General features: G+C 40.1%; 1 protein-coding gene across 3 annotated transcripts; it reads right to left on the minus strand.

Moving 5' to 3' along the window:
* Positions 1 to 459: 459 nt before the first annotated feature.
* On the minus strand, positions 460 to 16,557 carry LOC121330234 (zinc transporter ZIP13-like). 3 transcript variants are annotated; one of them, XM_041276586.1, is made up of 11 exons: positions 16,281 to 16,557; positions 15,237 to 15,413; positions 14,467 to 14,813; positions 12,113 to 12,229; positions 11,686 to 11,813; positions 5,165 to 5,317; positions 4,219 to 4,308; positions 2,991 to 3,041; positions 2,075 to 2,207; positions 1,513 to 1,612; positions 460 to 815 (listed from the first exon to the last, which is right to left on the minus strand). In XM_041276586.1, the coding sequence occupies exons 3-11, from the start codon at positions 14,771 to 14,773 to the stop codon at positions 740 to 742; spliced, it is 1,155 nt and encodes a 384-aa protein (XP_041132520.1). In that variant the 5' UTR covers positions 14,774 to 14,813; positions 15,237 to 15,413; positions 16,281 to 16,557; the 3' UTR covers positions 460 to 739. The 3 variants fall into 3 exon arrangements, with proteins under 3 accessions (XP_041132520.1, XP_041132518.1, XP_041132519.1); XM_041276584.1 differs by lacking the exon at positions 15,237 to 15,413; XM_041276585.1 differs by lacking the exon at positions 16,281 to 16,557 and having other exon boundaries at positions 15,237 to 16,270.
* Positions 16,558 to 25,950: the final 9,393 nt, after the last annotated feature.

Genomic DNA, 25,950 nt, shown 5'->3' on the forward strand with positions numbered 1-25,950 from the left:
TTTAAAAGCTTTAGAGAAGATTCTTAAACTAGATGTTGTTAAGGAATCCAACAGCAATTCAGAAGACAATATTAGGGGAGAAAAAAAAAATCCCATACAGTGTAAGAATCTCAGTACTATTTGGCATTCCGTCAGGCACAAGCAGAGAGTCCCGCGGGGGGAGTGGGGTTCTGTCTGTTTGTCTGGAGGTGGGAGCGGGGGGTGTTGTTGCATCTGTGTCTCTGGAGGTTTCCGCACTGTCACTGGGAGGTGGGTACAAGCCGTAGATTGTTCTGGGATTCAGTGGCACAGAAGACTCCTTCAGTTCAGTCCGCACTTTCCAGGCCTGGCTCTCTGGCTGGGTTTATTTTCAGTCTGTAAATTGTTCTAAATCAACCCTGCCCCACGACCCCCCTTTTTAATTATTATTTTTTTAAAATATCAAAGATACTGAAATCAGCTTTTAAATTATAAATAGTGTTAAAAAAAAAGTGTCTGGAAGTGTATCTTTAAAGACTATATTCATTATTATTTAAATTAAAAATAACAGAAGAGATTGTCAGCCCACTTCAATTTAGTATTTGATTACGATCTTCTATTAGACTTAATAAAGCCTTAAAAAAAAAAAAAAAAAAAAAAAAAAAAAAAAAAAAGCGCTGAGCAAGGTACTTGAAATTCAAGTTCCGGAGCAGAACGGTCTGTTGGGCGATTGTTTTTCTTCCAGCTAGCCGATTGTCACATGGCCCTGCTCACGAAGAGTTTACTCAATTATTGCCGACATTACGACCATGACTGCAATACCGCTGCACATGAGCAGGACTTGCAGGACAGACTGTCTGCAGAGAAAAAAACAAAGGAAAACAGAAGAGTGGTTAATCTATGTTGAGGTGACTGAATTACCAGTTACCAGACTGGGTTTCAGCTTAGTCATATGCAGGATAGACCTCAAAGGATCTGTATAACTACAAGAGACAGCACCATGTATGCTACAAAGTATTTTGCACAGGTGGTGTGCATGGACAGCAGTACCAAAGCAAACTTGAGTCACTGATGGCACAGGCCCTTAAACCTTAAGAGACACTCTGCTGATCCAGTCTGTGGAGAAAGTTGATATGTCAACTGAAAGGAGAGGAAACAAAACATATAAAACAAACAAAAGCTATAAACATGTATTTTTAATCTAATCCTAACTCCGAAATTGTGACCTAATACCATATATCCAAATTCAAAACATATAAAGCAGTCATTTAAATGGTTATTTCAGATTTTTGATTAAATACTACAAGTACCAGAAACATAACAAACAAGACAAGGACTTTGAACAGGGACTGCTCTACCAAGCAGCCTGTAATGATGGGTTCTGACAACCCTGTGCAGTATAGCAGCTGTAAACATCCACTACTTGCAAAGGGAAAGAAGGAGGGTTCACCCTGATGCTTTACCCTACCTTGCTTTCAATGTGGTTTTAATACACTTTGCTATGTTGTTTACTATGGAAACTTTTCTAAGAGTACAACACCAAATGAGACTTACCTAAGACTGGTCTCGTCAAGAAGATCAGGCACTACATTGACCAGAGCTATATACAGGAATCCTCCAGAAGTGAATGGCAAGATCCAGGAGGTTGTGCCTTCTATGTGGTTAAAAAAAGCAAACAAAAACAAAATGTTTATTTAATAGAAAATGCTTTCCCAATTGTAGGACATTATTATTATTATTATTATTATTATTATTATTATTATTATTATTATTATTATTATTATAATATCGACAGATGAAAACAAAATGTGCAATCAAAGCCTTTTCACATCTGAAACAGAAACAGAAACAGCTTGCTTTGAAGAGAGAACCGACTGCCCCCGCAACTAACTGTATCTATAAAACACTCAACAGCAAGATATATAGCAGAACTTAAATGCCAAATTGAACTAGATTAGATATTGTCTTCTAGCTGAAACGTCAATCAAATAATTTTATTTTTGTAACGTAAAAGTCAAAACTTTATTTTATTTTATATTGCTACACTGAATAATGAGAAAAGAAAGAGGCACACCCAGAATGCCCCTTGCCCCCCCTTGTCAGCCCGGTACCCTACCTGCTCCTTTAGGGGACTGTGCACACAATGCAAAGCCAGCTCCCAGCACCCCCCCCAATGCTGTGGAGAGCTGCATCTTGGCAGCGCTCCACCGGTCGAACCCGGCTCTCAGCAGGATGGCAAAGTCCCCCACCTGCAATTCAGAGGGTTTGTTAAGCAACGATTTCTCTATTTGAAAACACTGGACAGGATACCCTGCATAGCCGATATGGGCTTTTAAAGCCTCAGCCTCACTCACACCACTGGGATTGGCAAGTTTTAAATCTCTTATTGCATAGCAGTTTGATCCACTCCTGGTTTTACTATGAGTTTAAGAAGACACACCCAAGCTTGTTACCTACACACACTGTGACTAATCAAGCTTGTAGTAAAACCAGTAATGGGCGAGTCTTATTCCATTCCGGTACAGACTGCTTTCATGGTGCAGACAGAAATGTGTCAAAAATCTTCTTTATTATTGGTAGGCCAATAACCTGCTATACACTGCTACCTTTAATTGAATGATCAAGGAAGTGCAAAGTGGGATATGCAAAAAGAGTCACACTAGAAAAATGAATGCCTTTCTCATATTGAGGACTGCCCCAACTATTGCCTTTCTCTTAAATGACAGCTTCCACCGGCTCTCTGCTGCAATTGAACTGTAAACGGTTTTCCTTTTCTTGTGTCTGTGCATGGGGAGACACTGCTTAAGAGGAGATGTTTAACTAAAGCAAATCTCCAGTATCCTGAATCAACCCACCCACATTCCTGCACCCACACAAAAAGAGAGCTTAACATTTCATGTAGAAATGAGTAAAGTCTATTTACTCCAATTAAGTACGGTTACTGAAAAAAAACCTTGACATGTTCCACCCACGTCACTCTGTTGAAGAACATTTAAAACAGGAAAGCTACAATAAAATCGGTATTTACTCACCTCGTGAGGTATTTCATGAAGAAGAATAGCCAGCGTTGTTAAAAAGCCGACCTGTCGAGACAGCAATGACGGGGTTACTAATGAAAGAGTTCACCAGGCTTTGGAAAGAAGGTAATGGAAGGTAACCAAGGGAACCACCGATGTAACTGTTCATTGTGAAGGTCTGTGTACTTAACAGTAATAAAGGCAGAAGGGCCCTCTCTCAATACTTTCCCGTGTGAAGAGGCAATGGGTTTAAAAACAACTCAAACGGGTTTACCAGCCATGTCTGCCATGAACACTGTCAATTACTGCAGCTTGACAGCGTCTTTACTTGTACCTCTACTGTACATCTCTAACAGCACGGACAAGGAAAAAGCAATTTCATGGACCGCATGCACAAGATTTGCTGGAGGTACAGAAATAATTATATTGCTTTGTACTGTAGGTAGGTAGGTAGGTATACAATGGGTTTGAAGGTACAGTAGCCTCTTCTAGTCTGCTTAAATTAAATACAAAAAAATAAAAAATGCAGGAATTAATTGCTTCAAATAGTGCAAACAAGTGGAGCTAAGCTGATAGAATACATAGTTCACCACGTAGTCTCTAAGTCTCTTTGGTTAATTTAAATTTATTAAAAAATTTATAGAGACGGAAAGACAGAGATTACAAGTTTAAAAAGTTCCCTTGGCTGCCCCTGTACTAGCCTACTAAGCTCCTCTGAAATGATTCCTGCAATGCAGTTAATTGATGAGGGATGAAATGCAATCATTGGATGGCTGCTTCCAGGTTGGAAATTCTCTTAGGGACAGTTCCTGGAAATGAGATGATTGATCTCTGTGGGCTTCTCCAGGTCAAACAAACATACCCATCTGCACCGTGCATTTGGAGAAGAGGCTGCCACAGGCAACAGCCTGAGGAGACAGAGGCATTTCTAGAAGCCTAAAGCTGAAAGCCAACACACTCGTACTCAACTATATTCTTCCATTGTTTAGCCATATGTTCACTTAACATAATTACCTTGTTGACAGTCCAATGGATAGAAAAAATAACATCTCCAATTACAATTCTAAAATTAAAAAGAAAACTACTTACAATCCCCTGATTTGGTAACTTAATTGGCTGTATTCTGAAAAGAATGTGCGAATGACAATTTGGGAGTAAACTGTGACTCCAAGCCCTTTGTGTACAGCATGCTCCTACAAACAGTCAAACACACCCACACAGAGGCTTACAGACACACACCTACCTTTTTACTGACAAGAAAGCTGCCTCCCACAGCCAGTCCATGGGTGAAGTTATCAATGCAGTTGGCCAGTAGATTTAAATATCCGCTCGTCTGTTTAAAACAGCAGGCATCATAATGAGGAAAAAAAAAAAAAAAAAATCCAAAACATAAAATAAATAAATAAATGAACATTTATGTCTTCACGGGGTAACAGCAGTTTGTTTGAATAACATAAAAGGAGTTTGCGCTCTTAGGAGCTCTGGTGAATTACACTGTGCACAACCCCCCACCTCCATCCCCAGCAATTACTTCCATCAGTCAAAGACAGTAACTGCAGCAGAAGTGAACATGAATCCCTGGCTGTATTTTCGGTAACAAAATCTGAATCTGTGAACTAGACTGAACACATTGCTACGTTCTCACATTTAACTGCTGGAACCCCAGCAGTTAAATGTTTTTAAAATCAACCAAGATCTAGCAAAAGCAGCAGGTATACAATTCCTAATCCATAACCTTAAATCATAAAGCAAGTCAAGCTGGCAAACATTTTGGCTGGTAACTAACAGTTAAATTAGAGATATTTATTCCATGCCACAACTATTAGCAGTAAATTATCCATCAGTTTTATGACAGTAATTACCACTTACATTGCCCCCCCCAGACTTTATTTGAGAACAGAAACCGATGCATTGATAAGAGATTCTGTTTTTTTATAAATCCATAACTGGGGAATAAGGAAAGCCAGAGAAAGATGTCTAATAAATATTTAGACATTTGGATCAACGGCAGCAATGCTTTTAAATATAGATTGGTTTGAGGATACGAGCTTCAAATTTTGTAGTGACCTGTTTTAAGATGCTAATGCCTTCAAGGCAAAGAGCATTTCCCACACTGTTACTGCACTCCTTAAGAGGTACTTTAAAAAAAACTCAAGAAAGTAAAACCAATTGCGAACATTTCCTCTAACCTTTATTTTCTCTGTAGTTTGGTGTAACATCGTCTTGGGCTGCAGCACAGAGTTATTGCAGTGACCACTGGAGAGTCTGGTCTTATCTTTCAGAGCGATTATCTGTCCAGCACAGGTTCCATTGTGAAAACTGGCATCAGATTCTGTGCAGCTCTGTAGGAAAATCAAAAGACAAACAGGCATAACTGGAGCTGGAGCTAATACAACATATCAAACTGGTGTGATGCACCCCACAAAACATGTGAACACACACAAAATGTCATGCATGTCCTGGTATGAATAAATGTACATTAAGTATGCTTGTACTGTAAGCATGCATGAAGGTATGTATGTATGGAAATACATACAGCATGTTTGTTTGTTTGTATGCATGCCTGCAAAGGATTACTATTTTCACAGTATTTGCACTGCTTGACATGCTAGTCTCAAAAACAACCCACTTCAATCTACACTGCTTCCACGCTGCAGTAAGAACATGAGACAGCGAAGGATTAACCCAACACAGGCAGGCAGTTATCAAAATTACCTCTTCAGTAACATGGGTTTGATAAGTCACAGAGACTAATCGGAGAACGCCACATCTCATGGCAGAATGAACATCACCAGAGCAGTGTGAATCAGCAACAGGAGGGCTGGGAGTCATACGGGAACAGTGTATTTTATTTTGAAAATGAATTATTCCAATGACTGGAGTATGAGGTGACGGAGGGTATGCGTCAATGCCCTGGCTGAGAACAGATTCTCTCAGAACCCACTCAAAACAACACCCCGGTATCACAACAACCAGACACAAGTGTATCATTGCAGCTCCCTCTATTCGAGTGACCTGCAGGATGGAGGAGGGCAGGGTGTTGGCTTCATGTTCTGATCCACATTAAAATGAGCCTGCAACCCCATCACCCAATTTACACATGATTACACCGGCTCACTGAATCGATTTTAGCAATCACTTATAGCCTTCTTAATGGGCCCAATTAGCTCTATGGTTTGATCGCCCCTTATGTACTTGGTCAGCTATTGAGGTCCATGGATGCTGCCCCCAAAAATAAGAAATTCCCGTGGGTGAGGGGTATTTCAACCTTCTGCCGGTTGTTCGTGTATCTGGGCAAGCTATTCCAATATCCTGGCGAGATAGAGTGTTGAGGCGTGCTGGGAGATAACGCAGCAGCCAGGTTTGTTATCAGGCTGCTGACAACTTCGCTTCCCTCTGATTTATAGACACAAGTTGGGACGGAGAGGAATAAATTAAACACAGCCCCCATGGAATAACATTTACAGACATCGTTTATGAACACCTCGTAATCACTCCCGGGACAAGCGCCAATGCTCTGCCGTGTCCTCGTTACCACGGTTGGAGCACAAACCTCAGAAGAAGATATTACCTTTTTACAAGTCCATTTGTCTCAGGTACTCAATAAATGCCTCCCCGTGTTTACTGCCTCTGAGCTGATCCTGCATAGCATCTCTAAGTACCTCCTGCCCCATGCTGAATTTATAACAGTTTGCATCAATGCTGCTTTTTTCACCTCTGTAAAATAATCTCTAATCTAATGCTACATTATTGCTGTGCATGTTTTCCACACTATAGAATATTAATGGGGTTTAATGTCAAACAGTGTGCTTTAAATACTGTGGATGAATGAACTGCACATTATATTACATTGCTCTATTCAATTGATCTAAACAGCACCACTCAACAGAACAGATGGTACGTTAGTAATAAATCTTAATGAAGGACAACGTTGTTCCCACATGCTACAAGCAACGAGAACGAAGTGATCATAATGATAATGACAGCTGCAGGTGACTGATGGGAGTTTTATGTTATCCCGCTTAATTGTTTTTGCAGGAATACCAAATTAAATCAATCCCAGCGAACCGACAAAAGGCTGCCTCTATCGCATGTGTGCAATTCAACTACTTTCATTTTTTTCCTGGATATTGTCCATATAGACAATGGATTTGTGATCTGTACACTGCAAATGTCCTCCCAGTGCTTGTAGTGCCCTGTCAACAGGGCAGTGGACCTTACATGGGTTAAACTTACAAGAAACTTGGGTACAAAGTTTTGGCGAGTGCATTCATCTGTGTATTTAACGGGCTAGAAAGTCTCCTTATCAGCTTTCAGTAGACTTTGGTCGCATTGCATTTGTAACGTGGTGTTGTAACAGTAAAAAAAAACAGAGATATACTCATACCTAGAAACCCTGCAGCAGTCTTTCTGATGGCTGTATTCAAAACACTGTAAATAGTACAAATGAAAGGAGAAACAGTCGGATGTAATTAATTATTTTATTACCTGTGCCACAAACATTTGAACAACCGAAGCATATTGCATATTTTATTTATTCTCTCTCTCTCTCTCTCTCTCTCTCTCTCTCTCTCTCTCTCTCTCTCTCTCTCTCTCTCTCTATATATATATATATACACACACACACACATATACATACACACATTTATTTTACAAATCAAAACAAGAAAATCTAAATAAACATCTGAGCAAACATCGGTTTACAACATACTGTACAAATTTACAACTATAATGATAGCAATGCATTTTTTACTTTTCAGCAGCAATCGGTATATTATCAGATGAGCGTGCACAGCACAAGTAGTTCTTATTTAAAAAAAAACAAAAAAAGTAATTTATTTAATTTTTTATTTCGACAAAAGGGTATTCTTTCATCTTGAGTCAGACTGTTCACAATCAACGCAGATAATGCGCTTCTCCACGCTGCCTTTCTGCACAGGGCACAGCTGTCCGAAGTTTTATTTCTACTGCACTTGCCAAACTGGCATTGGCGTCTCTTGCAGCTCTCAACCAGGTTGCCAGCTTCAGCTGTGGGTATAGGCTTGGCAAGCTCCCTCTCTTCCAAATGTTTCTTGCGAAGCTCCTGTGCTGACTGTAACATACATTCTCTCCTTGGTAAATTCTTCTCTGTGCATTCTTTGTAAAGTTGATGGCTGCTAGATCCAATACATTGTAAAACACCTGAACAGACCACCATCAGGAGCCAGCTTTCATGGAATACTTCCGTGCCACCTGATGCAAAACTCCATATTTGTTGTGTAGTAAAACTCCTTGTCTCTGGTATTTATTTTCACTAACACCGATGCTAATCGACTGACCAGAGCAGCGCAATGGCCAAGCAGACGGCAGCCTTCAAAAGGCTGACTGAAAACAATAGAGTCATTCACTTAGACAGAGAGTAGAGACTCGTCGATTACAGCTAAACACATTGCGGACTGGTAAATAAACCTAATAAAGTAGAATAATATTCTGTATAACCAAAATACAATTGTTTTCTGTGTGGTCGTCAATGTGACTGGTCCTGGGGCATAATGTAATACATCTCCTTTATTTCTGCATTCCCGCGTTTCATGCTTTGTGAGAATATTTAATACATACAGACAGAAAGGTACATGAATGCCCAGCCCCATATGTATTACATGACTGGAGAAAATTACATTTTAAAACCAAAAACTGCCAAAAGACTGCTGGGGTCTAGTATTAATACAAAACTCACCTCCTTCCAAAAAAAATTAATAAAAAATGACCAACTGGACTCTCTCATTTTGTGAACCCCACAGCACTATTAATAAGAAGGATACTCTGTGATCTAAAACAATGATCTAAAACTGTCTCACTGCTGACCAATGCTTTTTTCAACTGTTCCTGTCTCAGGCCCAGTTAGCTTTGCTCTCTCCTCTTATACCTATCCAAGTTCCCAAAGTAATGCAATTGTAAGCAATTCAGTAAGATAGACGATTAAGGGTTTTGGCGAGTGAGGATTCTGCTTTACAAAAACACACACATCTATAGAATAGCTGTCACAATACTAAATATTTCTTAGCAGAAGTGTTTACACACAGTGATGCCTCTGAAACTGAATTCACAGTAAGCTTTCAATTGACATGTTATTGTAATATTTTAATGCAACTGGCTTGCAAAATGACACTGAAGACTTTCACAGATCAATATAAAAGTCGATGGCAAGTATACTTATATCGCCTCTGAAAAAAAAGCATAATTCAGTGACACCAACCAAGGTATTAACAATAAAAAAGTTAGAAATAGCATGTAGTTGTGAATCTTTATTAACATTTGCAAATGAGATGCTGTCAGGGACTCACAGAGTGTCCTGGTGTGCACAGCTGCCAGCCTGTCAGTCAGAAATGAAGAAAACATGGCAAATTACTTTTAATTACTTAAATTACTTTTTTCCTTGTGCCATATAATTTGATTTCATCAGCGCAAAGAGGCTTTTAGATGAACACAAAACTGCGTATCTAAAATATACTATAATTGAACTATTGATTTCCTACCACTTACCTGTATTAGTTTTTGCAACACTATAGCATTTCACCATGTTAAACACTCCATTGCTATTTTATAGCGCTCGCTCCCCTCCCAAAGATCTTTCTTAGTTTATTCCTTCTTTCTTTTGCACAGTGCATTTTGCATGATGCCTGTACAGCACCTTTTAAAAAAATAAATCAATCAAGTTACAAGAAAACTGCATTAAGGACTGGAATTATTCCATGGGATAATGTTCTGATATATGTGTGTAAGGTCTCAGAGTCTGTGCCCATTGTTCTTGTGCTCTATCATTTCAGTAAATGGAACAACAAAAACAACTATGCCTCACATATTTAAAAAAAAAAGCTCAGTTATTATTCTTTTACACAGTTTACCAATGATCTAATTTCCAGAAGCAATAATCCAACAGAATTCCCCACTACTGGGGCATTGCAAAAAAAGGATTAACTATATTTTAACATCCATAGGTCATGAGATTATTGGAGGCTGTGAAAATCCTGCAGAAATAGGGAGCAATTTCTATACAGGTTTAATGGAGAAGAGAAGGCTCAGCTTTTGACTTCCTGCCATGAAGACAGAACATTAATACAAGTGGAATCCCATCACCACACTATAATCCAAAAGAATGGTGCCTTACACACATACGGAGCACTCTTATTATTCTCCATGTGCCCTGTGTTCTAACTGCTACACATGCAACATCAATGTATATGTTATTCTAATTTGAATGTATAGGAGAGGCATGTGTAAGGCTAGCTCTCTAAAAAGGGGATTTTACTGTCCCAGTATATTGGTCACACATCCAACTGTGACTGCACTACTGGAGATCGCTAACTCATGCCACACTTCTTAAACCCAAGTCCCTCTTCAGATAAAGCAGGCTAAAATTGAAAGCAAAAGTACTTGAAGTTTAGTGGTGACAGCATGAAATATAGATGTGTGTATCTCTCTTTGCACACAGCAGACCTCTATATCTGTCAAAACAAAGCAACTCCTAATGTTTTGCTTTTCTGTAGACTTCTAAATTATGCAACCCTAAACAGCTTGTCTGCTGTAGGTTTCAATACTTTCATTTACACAACACTACTTTCGAAAGAAAAACAACTTCAGTGATGCAGGACCACTTTAAAAGGGATACGGAGTTCTTAAACGCAGTGCAGGACCAGATATCAGGGTTTGCTTGCTGTACTGTGTGTTTCTTTCAAAATTGCACATCTGAAATCGACCGGAAGTGTACAAAAGGTAATATGTAAGAAATAGCTTTGATTGCAACAACCACAACCACATGCTTTAAAAAGCATGTTGAAAAAAGGTGGGCAAAGTACTATGGGATACACAGTTAAACATCACATGATGTTGTGTTCTATCCAGAAGGATAGCACAGAATAACCCCCCCCCCAAAAAAAATAAAACTGCATTAGTTTTTAAAACCCTTGGCATCAATCATGCTGTCAACAGTGACCAATTAGGATGCAAGGCAGCTTGTGCCAGAACGCACTTACAACTTAAGGAAGGAAACAGCTGCCATAGTTATCAAGTGCTTCAACTTCCCTTGCCCTTTTACTGCAGCCTACTTTAAAATGTTCCTGCAGAAGAAAGCACTAAAACAATGAACTCTGTCTAAATACCACAGGAATACACACCTGAATACCTTATTCACATCCTCGCTGTTCTCAAGCCATTCATTTTGAATACAGGGTACCCATACTCATTCCGTGTTGCTTTGTAACATGATGCTGATCGCATGTACAAGGCATGCATTCATCCATGAACAGGGGACTGCGAGAAGTGTTCATTCATGCCTTCTACATGCGACCAACATGATTTGTTACAAAGACGCACAGAATAAGCATGAGTTAGGTTTTATTATTCTCCGATGCACTCTGCTCCACCAAGTGGCAAAAAAAAACAATTGCCATTTCAATGCCCTTTTTCTTCTTAAGGGTTCAGGGTTATGTTGCTGTGTACAAGCTTTTACCTAAATGCAACATTGGTGGTGGGAATGTGCAAACATCTGACATTACAGTTTATGCTGGGAAAGGAAGTCCCAATTGTCCAGCCCCCTATATGTGTTTACCTGACACTAACACAGACCTGGAGCTGAATATTCAGCGTGTCCATGAGTCCCTGTATAAGCACGCTGCTTAATCTCTTAATATTTCACACAGTATCAAAAAATAATAAAAAATAAACCACTCACAGACACTGATGCACCCTCTTCCTCCCTCTCTCCGTCAGGGAACATTTTCTCCAGGACGAGGAAGGTCAGCAACCCTGCTATCACCCAGAGACCCATGGACGCGTGCTGCTGGTGACTGTGGCTCCCATCTGCATGGCAACAAACACACACACACACACACACACACACACACACACACACACACACACACACACACATATATATATATATGAAGATTAAAATCAGGTAACAAATAGACAATTTTGGAATACTGCAAAAAGGGAGCAGGAATTAAACCCTGCAATGCCCATTTCTGTATTTGTCAATTTGTAGTACTCAGTTTAATGCATGGACTCTTAAGCTCTGTGTTGTAATTTCACAGTTCTAAACCTGAACCCCATGCTCTCCCGGGCCCATGGCCACTCATAATGTAACCAGCACTGGTTACCTGTGCCACTGCTGCTGCAGGAGTAAGCCCAGGCCTCTGGCAGGAGATGCAGGAAGACGTCACCCAGCAGGCCACCGATCGCAAAACTCAGCAGCTGCTTCAGCTTCTGGGAGCCCGCTGCATGGGAAACAAAACAGCAAACAATGACTTCAAGAGGAGCCAGGAGCCCTGCTTCTCTGTCTCGACTGAACCAAAGCTGTCTGAGGCACTGCTGCCGGACACGGGACTGGGGTTCGATTTTCTAACTGGATTGCAAAGCAGTTGCAGAGCTTTCAACATGACCTCACTTGCAAGGATAAGAATCGACAGCGCATCTTAAAACACTGACGGACACACCAGAGAACATCATGCATCTGCATCTGCAGTAATGAATGGGGCAAACTAGACCGGGGGTGTCCAATCAGTCCTGGAGAGCCATTCCACTCCAGGTTAAACAGGTAAAACAGTATAATCAACTACAGGTTCTGGATACAGGCTTGATTGGTTCAATTAAACAATTTCGAACAGGGCTGGAACAAAGACCAGGAGTGGAAGGGCAAACTTCGGTCAACCCTGCACCAGACACTGCTCCCCATTTTAGTGGAATGGCATTATGGTGTTACCGGGAGACGTGTCCACATATTTTGTGAACACTACACCAGTGTGTATTGTTAGAGCGTTTGACAGAGTTCTTTACTGCAAATTTTTTTATTTATTTTTTTTAATGGATTTGTTCTACAAATCTTTTATGTACAGTAAAAAAAAAAAAAAAAAAAAAAAAAAAATGCTTTTGATTTTCTTGTACCGCACTAAAAAAAACATTGTTTCCTTGCAGAAGCAGAACTTCTGGAGCACACCCACTACGACAAGCACGCTACCTGAGGCTGCCAGGGGTTTCCTGGGCTGCCAAGTATGCTCACTGCATATTCAGAACGACCGCCGCTGACTGAAGCAGCGAGAGGAAAACCTTTACATCAGTGGAAAGAAGAAGACATAGCTGACACTGAGTGAATTATCAAGAACGAAAACAACGACTTGAAGGCAAAAGGACAGCTATCCTGTCACTGGGCTTGTTACTTCAATCTGCCAGTGTTTGTTTCCATGGCTTGTCTCCACTTCGCCAATATTATCAAGCCTGTGAGGAGGAGATATGCATGCCTCAACAGGACTGGACTGTTCCCTAACCCACTCCAGCCACAGCTACTCTGCCACTCCAAGCATTTCATGTTTAGAATAGTCCTACGTGAACAGAGGTGGGTTATGTGTGCTTTTTTTAATTCAATGTCAACAGGCTAGCCATTTTTAAGCCTCCTTACATTGTAATAGAACTAAATATCATTGTAACATTGTAAGCAAACACTGCTGCTTCAATTGAGGTTGTCACGTTAACTATAACTGACCCAGGTCTGCTACCAAACACTTAGTGGAGTTTGAAATGAAATGAGGTCCTTGTAGGTCAGAGAGGAGAGGGAGTGTGGGTTTGTGGACAAACCACAGTAGAAAGCAGAAAAAAAAATAATACACTTTGTTTAGTCTTTGATCTATCAAATCAGGGCTGCTGGACACACAGAATCCACAGTTTGGCTGTTAGAAGAATCCATTCACCTGTATAGTAATACAAAGTGGAAAGAACACAGATTTAAACTATCTATAGGAACAGCAGATAACACACTTAAAAGACATATGAACAGGCTACATACTGCATAGAAAGAAAAGAGAGTAAACTGCAGGGAGATCACAGACTCCAGCATTTTCTCATCTCATTACATAACACAAGCAGGTCAGGCTGATATGCAGGCATTGGCCCAGACCGGAATGCACTGTGGCTACTCCAGCTAGTGTATTACAGGGTAGCCCAGAAGCAAACCTTTAGAGCAAAATAAACATTACTCTCTCTCTTTCTGAATCACAGGCAAGGAACAGCACAAGCATTAAAGAGAACAATCTTTATTTCTTTCCTTCCAAGAAGGAATTGAAATAGGGCAAACCATTAGTCCAGGAAATACTGTAAGAAATGCTTTCTGCCTGCTTAATACTGACTCACTGATGTATAACAGCAGCTTATTAATCATCTGGAATAAGTGTAGGGTTTATCTGTCAAAGCTGCTCGATGGAATCATTTTTGTTACCGTTTTAGTCGTGACTATTTCAGGGACACAACTATGCTATTTAAAGATCTGTGTGTTTACTCTTTTATTCTAATACATTGTAATTCAGTAAACAAGCCTGCTGCTATCTTTAAATAGGAATCGTGTATTGAAGACATGCCACCTGGTGTCTGAATGCTATAACTGCACAAAAGGGCTCTTAAAAGGGAAAGACATTTACAGAATTTCTGGCACAAACTTGGACGTTCTCAGAACCAAATCGCCCACCTTCAGTTTTCAGGGTGGCCCCAGCCTCGATGGGGATGACCAGGAGGGGAAAGATGCCACTAAGGCCAACCATCACCGAGCCAATGAGAGAGCAGACCCAGGCGTCAAACCTCTCCCCCACAAAGAGCTCCGACAGCACCCCGAAACTCAGCAGCTCCTCGGCGCACCACCAGCGACTGCCGGCCGCAGCTTGCACCATCGCGGCCTGGGGCATCTTCTTAGCACTGGATCTGTGGCTCCACGACAAAGGAAGCAGCAAGGCAGCCACGCTCAGGGTTAAACACAACGCCAGTCTCGGTCCTTTCATTCTGATCCAGTCCAAACACACTCCAGCATGGGCCTGAGCACTGGGGAACAAAACACAGGGGAGAGGGGGGTGCGTCAGCTCTTGGTCAACCTCAGCAGTTGTTTTGGCTTCAGGATCACAGGTTTATTCTTTAAAAGGGCCAGTTTCGTCTTGACACTTCTAGCCAACGGCATATTCCAAAATGTTAACATGACTGTAACATTTCCGATTTCTCACATGTCCTATTGAATAGTGAACCATTCTTGGTAGTCACAATTGCAGGAGCCCATTAAATGGGATAAAAACAAAGAACACATGCTCTACCCTTTAGTTGTACACTGAGAAAACAGATCATATTTGGGACATCACTGCACTGAAAACTGCTTAGGATTTTGTTTACTGATTTGAAGAGGTGGCATTTATCTTTTTCTAGGAGGGCTGTTCCACTCCTCGTTTAAACAGGTAAAATGATAAAATTACCTACCTCTGGGTCTGGATGGAGGTTTAATTGGCTCACTTAAACAATTTAGAACAGGGTTAGAACAACTTTGGACACCTCTGACTTGAGTCACTCCAGTAAGAATGTTGCCAATATCACCAGAATTAGAGAGCGGCCGGTGACATCACAGTGGACAAACCACAAGAACAGTCCAATGAAATTCTGAGCAGATGAAAGACATTACAGCGCATGCCACATACATTTGGTTTGATTATACACACACATTCATTCATTTACATTATATATCTATATTTTTTTTAAAGGTAAAATATATTACTATGCTTACAAAGCATAATAAATAACAAAAAAAAAAAGCCTAATCTTTTTTTTTTTTGTATGCAGTTAAGCATAAAGATCTACCTGGTGAAGTTTTGAACACACAACTTATCACTAGGGCTATTTACTTTAGTCAGTAACAGTGTTCCCTTTATTGTATGGCCTACCCTCCAAAGACTGGAACATACACTCAACTATTTGCAGCCAGGGGCGTGTGAATAATAAAGCTACGGTACCGCACACTACCATGAGGAAAACACGTTGCAGTCACAGTGCTGTCGAATAACAGACCTGAATGCTGTCGGTTTGTTTCTTCAGCAGCAAAGCCGCACAAAGACTTTGACCGATCTGCATGGTAGAGTATGTATGTCGGTGGGCTTCTTGCACGTACTCGCACACTGACCATTCCGAAATTACTATCATGGCCCTACATGTTTCGGCCTCATCTTGTTTACGTTTCATTGCATTTTAATGCATGTTTAATATAATCTACAGTCTTGCTGCACGAAGTTGCATTTTTACGCAAATTTAAAGCAAAGATATCGGTGTTGATGTTTACATATTATACATGTATTGATTTTGGTTATTATTAGCAAATAAAGCCTCGCATGTGTAAAACTAAAAAATCTCTGAAAACGCGTTTTTCCGTGTTATTCCGCAGCAAACGAATTATTGGAATCCCAGTTTATAGCAGTACAGTAGATTAGTGCACAACAACAACGATTAAAAAAAAAAAAAAAGTTTCTCACTTACTTGCCATTTCGCGTTTTCATTCTGAATAATGTGACATTTTAAACGTTGTCATTTCGATACTAAAAATAACCGTGCATGACTATTTTTGCCCTGTCGTTCGAGTTCCAGCCTGACCCTGCCATCCAGTTCTTTCGTACTAGCGGCTGCGATGTGCAGGAGCCTGAAAATATCTCGCCAAGTCAGCTCCTCCCGCAGCCACGTCTCTCCGACTCCCGGAACCAAAGACGCACCGCGGAACTAAAGAACGCAGCGCAGGGCCACATTCTGTATTGTAGATGTACGAAGATACTAAAACGGAACACACACGTCCGTTTTTCGCTGCGCTTTTTAAAAGGCGTAGTACTGTGGTGTTGGTGGGAGACTGTGCTGCTCTTTGAAGCAATTAAATAGAAAGGATTACTGCAGACTGGGAGATTCGTTTTGAATGCATCCAACACTGTGACTCCCAGCTAGCCAGGGTTGCTGGCACCATATGCCCGGGACACTGTAAGATAGACCAGATTTTTAGACTTGCTCCCAAAACACAAACGAATCGATTTAAAACCAACAAGTGACGTCAGTGTGAAGTGCGTGAGCGGCTTCAGTAAATGTGTTTAATTGCGGTGGCGGTTCTATGGGGAGACCAGCATAACAATATGTATTAAAAGCGTATTGCTTGAAAATGTAGATGGTAAACAGTATCAAATATATTGCAATTCAAAGACTGATTTGTGACGGGTCTTTATAAATTGGTGCGCAGGGTTGTTTTTAAAAGACGTAAACATTCTGCAGCTGTCATAAGTGAGTTGAACTTCAACTGGAAGGTGAAGATAAACATTAACTGGTGAGGGTTGCTAAACCTAACAGCCCTTGACTGCTTGTTTATTTTCAACTTCTGTGTTTGTCCAACAACAGTTAACAATTATGATAACACCTGGTACGGACATTCCACCATTAACGCCACTCTGTGTATCACTCACTTTTGATCTGGAGACACAAACAGGCAGCTCCCCTGAAGCCGTGTGTAATGTAATGACTGAACATTAGGGGGTGCTGTCTACCAATTATTGCTGCAGTAGTTAATTATATAATTTTACTTGTTAAAAGTGCAGTAGAATATCCCTGCAAGACTGGGATTGGACACCCTGCTTTAATTAATGCAGGCATCATGAAGCACTATTCTTCTGCTGTATACAGTTGCTTTGGATTTCCACAGAGGAAAGTATAGAAGTACCTGGGTGGCTGATTTAAATCAAGTCGATTTAGGTCATAATTTAAATCACTTGATTAAAACAAACAAACAAACAAAAAAATCAATTTTATATAGTTTCTTAAGGAAAATACATGAAAAGTATGTTTTAAAAATCTTTTATGAACACAAACATCTTAAACTCTTACCGTCTGTAATCTAAAACTCTTAGGGCTCTTTTCTGATCACAGCGCAAATGTGAGTGCAAGCGCGAATGGTGCTTGCCCCCGATTCTGTGGTGATTAAATGGAGCAAAGATGTAAAAAAAAAAAAAAACAATACTGCAGTGAAATTATAGAGCGTTATAGAGCGCCTGCCCCATCATTAAGATATTTTCCAAAGCGATTATGATGATAGTTAAGTGGGGTCCCAGATAGACCATTGAGCTCTGTGTTAAGACCTTTCTGAAACCTTTATTTAGTGGTGCAATCAGGAACTTTAACAATTGAACACTATAAAAAGCAAAGCAGTCCTAAATAACAACTGTGTGTGTTTGGACTGACACAGAAAGAGGAAATCAAAGAAAGAAAAGAATGGCTGGGATGAGTGAGGGGTATTTTTCGCTGGCACACTCCATCGCTCAATTCTTACAGTTCACATACTGTAGTTCACATTTAAAGGCTGTCACAATGATAAATAATTTGCTTCGTTTATGTATTCATTTAAGATTGAATTATTTAGTTTGGTGTGTAACTATTCACAAACCTTTAGTATGGAGGTACTGTAGTGCTACAACTACAGTATTACAAAAAAAAACAAAAACATTTTAAAAGCAAAAAAAAAAAAAAAAAAATTAAAAAATCGATTTAAATAAAAAAAAAATATTTAAATTAAATAAATCTGATTTTTATTAAAAAAAAAAAAAAAATAAATAAATCTCCAATCCTGCCTGTTGGTGAAAAGGGCGCTGGAATTAGGGGTGCTGGTGGTGAGGTAGCACCCCCTGGCTTTGCATGGCTTCTGTCATATACAGGGGTTACAGTTTTGTTCAATGCCTTTCAGCACCCCCACTAAAAATTATTCCAGTGCCACTGGTCGGTGATGAGATTAAAAGATGAATAACCACACCTGCAGACAAGCTTGGCTCTTTTGTGCAGGGGTTAAGACGCTCGCTTGCAATGTGCACAGTCGCCAGTCCACACACAGCCTCTGCCCTGTTACACAAACATCAAGATTTAAATGGCTTTTGTAACTATATGACCTTTAAAAATAAAATAAATAAATAAATAAATAATAATAATAATAATAATAATAATAATAATAATAATAATAATAATAATAATAATAATAATAATAAAAAAAAAACAAACAAAAAAAAAACATGCATAGAAACTTTGTGGAAGAATTAACATTAAAAGCTGTTTGATCAATATCCCTAAAATAACAACAGGGCAGAAATCGCCTAAGATACCAAATTACAGAACATCAGAACCACACTGTTATGAAAACACATGCTTTTTTAGTAGACAGGAAACCGTGCAAGAAAGTGGTTGAGCTATATCATGCAAACAACAAGGACTTGACACTGTTGCAGAAAAAGGTCAGCCAGTCAATCAAGCCTGCATTGAAAGATAAATACAACAAAATATCCCCAACATGCCATCATGGCAATAACAGAGTCTTACAGGGTGAAACTTATTCTTGAGAACTGTTTTAGGTCAGGAAAACATGAATTAACTGGTAAACAAAATGTTGTGTCATTTTAGATGTTCTGGAGTTTATTGGCTTGGCGACTTTAGTTTACATGACTGTAACTAGAGGTTTCACAGGTATTATCACAGGGTAACTAGGGTGAGCCTGTTACAGGAAAAGTTCTGTCACCATGCTATAGTAGCCCCTACTGGCCATGCATGGCAGGCCTTTGTCTAAAGAGATTATTGACTTGGTGCTGGGATGACTGTCAGTTCTCCTGAGTTGTTGAGGGGAGTTGCTGCTGGGAGGGAACGTAATCAAACATTCTAAATTGTGAAAAACATGGGAAAAGGTATTAAAAACAAAACTCATCTAGGACAACTGGAAGCTGTTAGAGACTGGAAAATGCTAGCAGATGTTGGACATCGGCTTATGTTCCCACCTGAGATTACTGCCATTAACCTTTGACCTGACACTATCTTGTTGTCTCGATCAACACACCTTGTTCACCTGGTAGAGTTAACATTGCCATGGGATGAGGCGTATGAAAAGAAGAAACTTTGCTACGCTCAACTAGCTGCTGAAGTGGAACAGCGAGGATGGAGTGTCCAGGTTTACCCAGTGGAGGTGGGCTGTCGAGGATTTGAGGCACACTCCATAACCCGGTTTCTCAGAGGCATCGGACTCAGTGGTCAAGAGTTGTGACGTATAGTGAAGAACTTATCTGAAGCAGCAGAGAGGAGCAGCAACTGACTCTGGTTGAGACGAAAAGATTCTGGTTGGGCACCTCAAGCACAGTAGAAAGAAAGTTGATGGAAAGGAAGGTAAGTAAGTTGGGCTTAGATGAGTGAGGGACGGAGGGGGTTGGTGCTGGGATGCCACAGTCACTGTTGAGCTCTCTTAAGGCTAGTCGACCAAAGGCTCCACTTGAAGACCCCAGAGAAGTACCCTACACAGCACAGTCCAGACAATTGTCATGCTGATGTACTAGGGAGGCTGCACTGTGGGTGATCCCTGGAGCCAGGATTGCATCCGTTGTGTGTGCTGATGCACCAGGGAGGCAAAATAGGCCGATCCCTGGAGCCAGCATTACACTTCAGCCATCAACACCAAGCAGAAGGATAGCTACATCATCAGATGGAAGGAAACTTAGATGGATCACATTAGTTTACAGTAAAAGAAGCTATGTCTTAGTTGGCGCTTATCTTGGCGAGAGCTGAGTTCAATATCAGCATGAAGTTTTAACACCTGCTCTCATGCAATGGAAATATTTTTTCTATACCAAATTCAGTTGGTAGGGGGAGCTAGTAAATTATATTTTCAGTGGGGGAGAAAAAATGTCATTGGTAGCCAGTGTGTCTATTAAACATGGCATTGCCTTTTGTTATGTGGTCTGACAATTAAACTATTGTTGCATTGATGTTTTAGGGTTTAAAAGGATTGAAGGTGATTTCCAATTAATATTCAGACTAGACAGTAAAATAATTAAATTAAAAAGTTATATATACAGTTGTTTGCAGAAGTATTCACCCCTACCAATAATGTCACATTTTGTTGAATTACAAATAATGTATGCATAGTTTTTCAAACAAACTTTTTTTAGTCAAAGCTGTAGTGGTAAAACTGAATACTGTTATATGTGGAGGAGGTTAAATGTAGGCAAAACTTGAAATGAACATGTACAAAATGAAATTTACAGGTTGCATAAGTGTTCAGCCCCTTACGTCAGTACTTGATAGAAGCACCTTTTGCAGAAATTACTGCTATGAGTCTTTTTGGATAGGTCTCTACTAGCTTTGCACAGTAGGATGGTGACATTTTTGACCATTCTTCACAGGAAAATTGCTCTAGTTCTGGTAAGTTTGTTGGGGATCGTCGATGGACTACAATCTTCAAGAATATTAATTCTCTTCTTGTTCAACCACTCCAATGTGGCTTTGGCTTTGTGCTTTGGGTCATTGTCCTGCTGAAATGTGAATTTCCTCCCCAGTTTCAGAGTCTTGACTGACTCAAACAGGTTTTCCTCAATTATTCGCTTGCAGTTTGCACCATCCATTCTCCCCTCTATCCTGACAAGATACCCAGTCCCTGCTGAAGAGAAGTATCTCCATAACATGATGCTGCCACCACCATGCTTGACAGTTGTGATGGTGTTGACTGAGTGATGTGATGGGCTTGCGCCTGAAGTAACGCTTGAAATTTAGACCGACAAGTTCAGTTTTTGTCTTGTCTGACCACAAAACCTTTTCCCACATGTCTGCAGTATCATCTACATGCTTTTTCGCAAAGTCCATATGTGCTTTAAGATGAGGCTTTTTGAGTAATGGCTTCTTTCTTGCCACCCGTCCATACAGGCCAGCTTTGTATAGGGACCGGCTTATTGCTGATGTCTGAACACTGACTCCCATCTCAGATACAGAATTTTACAGATAATTCAAGGTCATTGCTGGCTTCAGAGTGACATCCCAAACCAGTTGCCTGCTTGCCCGGCTTTTCAGTTTGGCAGGACAACCTGATCAGAGTAGTGTCTATGTGGTATGATGCATCTTAATGATGGACTTCACTGTGCTGAAAGGGATAAACAGTGCCTTTGAAATGTTCTTGTACCCTTCTCCTGCTCTATGCCTCTCTACCACATGTTTCAAAAGCTCCTTGGTCTTCATGGTTGCTTTGCTGGATCACTATGTGAGTTGTAGCTTGCAAGTCTTAATATAAGAGTGGAAAATATCTACAAGTTAAACCACTTTGAGTACACACAGGCTGAAACCATTTCACTAACTTTGTGACCTTTCAAACAAATCATTTGCAACTGAGCTGATTTAGGGCTGCAGTAGCAAAGGGACTGAATACTTATGCAACTGAGATTAATCTGTTTTTCTCTGTAAATCTTAGTAATTTATATTTTATATGCATTTTTTAACTTTATCAATGTGGAGAAGTCTAATTTGAAAGCGTTGTGGAGTATGCTCAAGTGCCAACAAAATGTGAAAACTTTGCAGGGGGGGGTGGATACTTCTGCAAACAACTGTGTATGTGTGTGTGTGTGTGTGTGTGTGTGTGTGTGTGTGTGTGTGTGTGTGTGTGTGTGTGTGTGTGTGTATGTGTGTGTATATATATATATATATATATATATATATATATATATATATAAAGATATTTTTTTTTCACAGAGATATATTTATATGTGTCTGTATAGTATATGAAGAACCTTAATGCATTAAAAAAGAAGATGTTTTGTATGTTCTGAGAGTTGAAAGGCCTTGGAACCAAAGGCAACCAGTTTCAAAGACACGTAGAATAATGTTAAAGTTCATGATTGCTTGAGCAATTTGTTTTTGCTGGTGGGTTTATTTTCTTCTTAATTTAGAGATTTGCATAAAGTTGATCTGGAAGATTTTTAAGCCAGTGATTCAAGTTCATATTGTGTAGCTGGAGTTCCTGCACAGTAATAAACATGTGGCCCAGTGTGGACACATACACAGCATGTGAAGCTGCACAGTAGGCTTTATTAAACCTGGGTTCAAGAGGACCCCCAAGGCAGGACCGCATGGTGTGCAGGGCGAGTCATACAGTTGGGTAGAGCAGGTTAGCTCTCGGTAGCTCTCTGAAATGCACTGTCAAGCTCCTGGGTGGAAAGTGATTGGCTCATGGTGGACTCAGGAGACCTCCATTGACTTACACTTCTCCTGTGTTGTGGCATGGAATTTGCTGCGGTCAGGGAACATAATCTTAAAAAAAATGGTTTCAAGTAAGGTTTAGAGTGTACATCATAAGTACCTTTCTCTTTCTTTAGCATGGCAACCCTGGTGAAATAGTTTGAATAGTTTGTTAACCTTTCAATCAATGCTATTAATCTTAAGGTTGATTTGTAAATAATTCCCCATGCTTGGCTTATCTAGTCTTATAAATACGTTATTTTCGAAACTGTTTAACATAAGCTCATAAAACTCCACCAGATGTCACAGCATTGTGAACTCTACAGTGTGCTGTTTGTACGTATCAGATTATGTTTAGAATCTATCTCTGTATATAGGAAGGGGTGGGCCTGGGCTCACCTAAAATTAACACACAAACAGTGGCAAGGAAAAGTTAAAAGTGACATTCAGAAATTGTGTAACTGAACTGTATTGTGCATTGCTAAATCAGCTCCACCGATTTTGTAAGCAAATAAACTGAAATAAAGAGGTCACTCAACTTATTTCACTTGAACCAAGTTTGAGTCTTCACAAACCCAACAAAGAAACAGCTGTGACAAAAAAAACTAAATATTCGTTTAACAAAATCTAACCGTAACCTTTCCCATTAATTTTATTCCATGGAGTTTTAGGTACAATCATTTCGACCCAATCTTCTCATCTAATTGAGGAAGCGACAGTGGTTACCTTGAGTCCCACTTTCAAAATCAAGTCATCGCTGTGCTTAAAAATAGCTTCCATGTTTGTTTGTTTTTTTTTGTTGGTGACAATGCAGTATGTAAATGATTTTTCAGATCATGTCATATTTCACACTCCTGGGTGTGTGAAGCTTACAATTGACGTACACATTGAATATCCTGTATGGAAATAAAATAACTCACTGCAGTGAAAGAGTTAAAAATAACTGTGCAAGAAAACGCTGGAAAGGGTGATTTGAGTCATCCCAACACAACTTATGCAATATGTATAGAAAGAGGAACTTGCTGAGTTTTTTTCGTATGGGACAGTCCACAGAAATGGAATTAGTCTTAATCATACTTTTGTGTTAGTTTATAGTTAAAAGTATGTACAAAGCATGAGACACACTTGTGTAACTGGGCTGAATTTGCTTTCCTACCTTTTGCAACAGAACATGCCATTATTATTGGCTTGGCGTGTGCATGTCTGTGTTGTATACCACAAGGAACACACTCCTCTGGGCATTCTTAAAGGACTGTAAGGAACAAATATTCCCCAGTGTAGCTTCAGATCATCAAATCTGTAGATATTATTTTTTCAACAGTGTCATCCAGTTATTACACAACGTCTTCAGTATAGATTGTGTCCCAGTGTGTAAAACAGTTAAACAGAACTGCAGTTCAGTATTCCACTGTACTCACTTCATCTCTTCACCAGAGTCCCACATTTCCTAGAATCTAGTGTACATTTTTGACTTCTCAATAATCAAAACCTATTGATTTGTCATGTACAACACTTCCTACTTCAGCACTTTTCTGATTTTCAGTAAACCATTCACATACTATTTCAGAACATCACGTACTGTTTTGGAACATGAAAAAAAAAGAGAAAAAGTCATAGCTTCTGGGGGTCATGGTTTGTACAGTTGTTGTGTCAGTGTGACAAGCCAGTGTTGGAATAGCTGCCTCTGGTCAGGCCTGTCATCATGACAAGATCTGTCACATCATTAGGGGTGGGCTGTAGCTCCCAGCTGGGGAAAGAGCAGGTGCCCCCTGACTTTTCACAGACTATCCACCTCTGTGACACCAGGCCATCCCCCATGAAGAATATTTCTTCAACTGATTTGACAAACGCGATAAAAACATGATAAAGCTGCGTAGCAAAAACAGAATTGCGGCCCGCCTTGTGGATCCAAAATTAGCTACCACCTAAATCTGGAAATCCCCCCCACTCCCACCTCCCCAGCACAAAGCCAGGCACACGTGATTGAGACTGCCATCCTGCATTGTCTGTAGCGTTTGTCAGCAGCCACAATGCCCACATTAACCTGCCTTGCAGTGGTACTCTAGTGCCCAATCCGTTGAACCCTGATTTGAAATGGTTTGTGGCACAATGGTATGGGAACGGTATGCTGGTTTTACTAATACTGTAAGTCATTATTTTCTTACCAATGGCAAGCCCTGTTTTTTTTTTTTTTTTTGTGGTTATGGGTCTTAATACAGTTTGATCATCAGTAAGTCTTGGGCTTGCCTGCAGTCTTTTTTTAAAACATTTTTTTTAATTAAAACAAGTGTTACATTTTAATGAAACGGTCCAGTAGGCTTTTACAGTATACACAAAATATCAATCTGAATACAAATATAAATAATAATCTACATGCAAATCTTTGTTGTTTTCTTAAGAATATCTTACGTTGTAAACTGAACTGTTAATACAGATGTACAGAAACCTTTACCTACTGTAACAGCATCAGTGTATTGTATAAGTTAATGCTGACTGTACACTTGACCGTGTCTCTTATGATACAAGACTGTCTTGCTGTCTGGAGAAGACACTTTAATATTCCGGTAAAACTGTACTCCCTCTCTTTACTTTCACTCTCCAGTGTACTTCCAGTAGGTAGAAATAACCCTGTTCCCTGGTGTGTGTGTGTGTGTGTGTGTGTGTGTGTGTGTGTGTGTGTGTGTGTGTGTGTGCATGTATGATTCTGCTCTGTGCGGCTTTGCGGCTCTCGGGGGCTGATCTGACAGGAAGCTTGCTGTGGTAGATAAGATCCTCCTGCAGGATAACACTTACTGACTGTTGAACACACAGGCTGGCTGCACTCACTTTGGCCTTGATGTGGTCGGCTATCTGTGATACGGTCAGCATCAAGGGGCTGGGGGTCAGAGTTTGAGAAACTGATAGAAACAACCTGCCTTAAAAAACATTTCAAAGTTATAAAGTTATGTAGTTCATACCCCTTACTGACAACAAACTGATTCCATGTTTAGTTTCTAAAAACTAAAGGCATTGAAAGATGTTTAGGAACTGTCGTTTCACTGCAGTTTGCAGTGTATCGTTGTGTTGTTTTCTGTGGATTGCAGATTCAGCGGGTGATTTCTATCCTGCCCTAATCATTCCCGCTGTAGTGAGTGGACTGGAAAGGATGGAGTGG

This window comes from Polyodon spathula, chromosome 17 (genome assembly GCF_017654505.1).
Source record: "Polyodon spathula isolate WHYD16114869_AA chromosome 17, ASM1765450v1, whole genome shotgun sequence".
Taxonomy (NCBI): Eukaryota; Metazoa; Chordata; class Actinopteri; order Acipenseriformes; family Polyodontidae; genus Polyodon; species Polyodon spathula.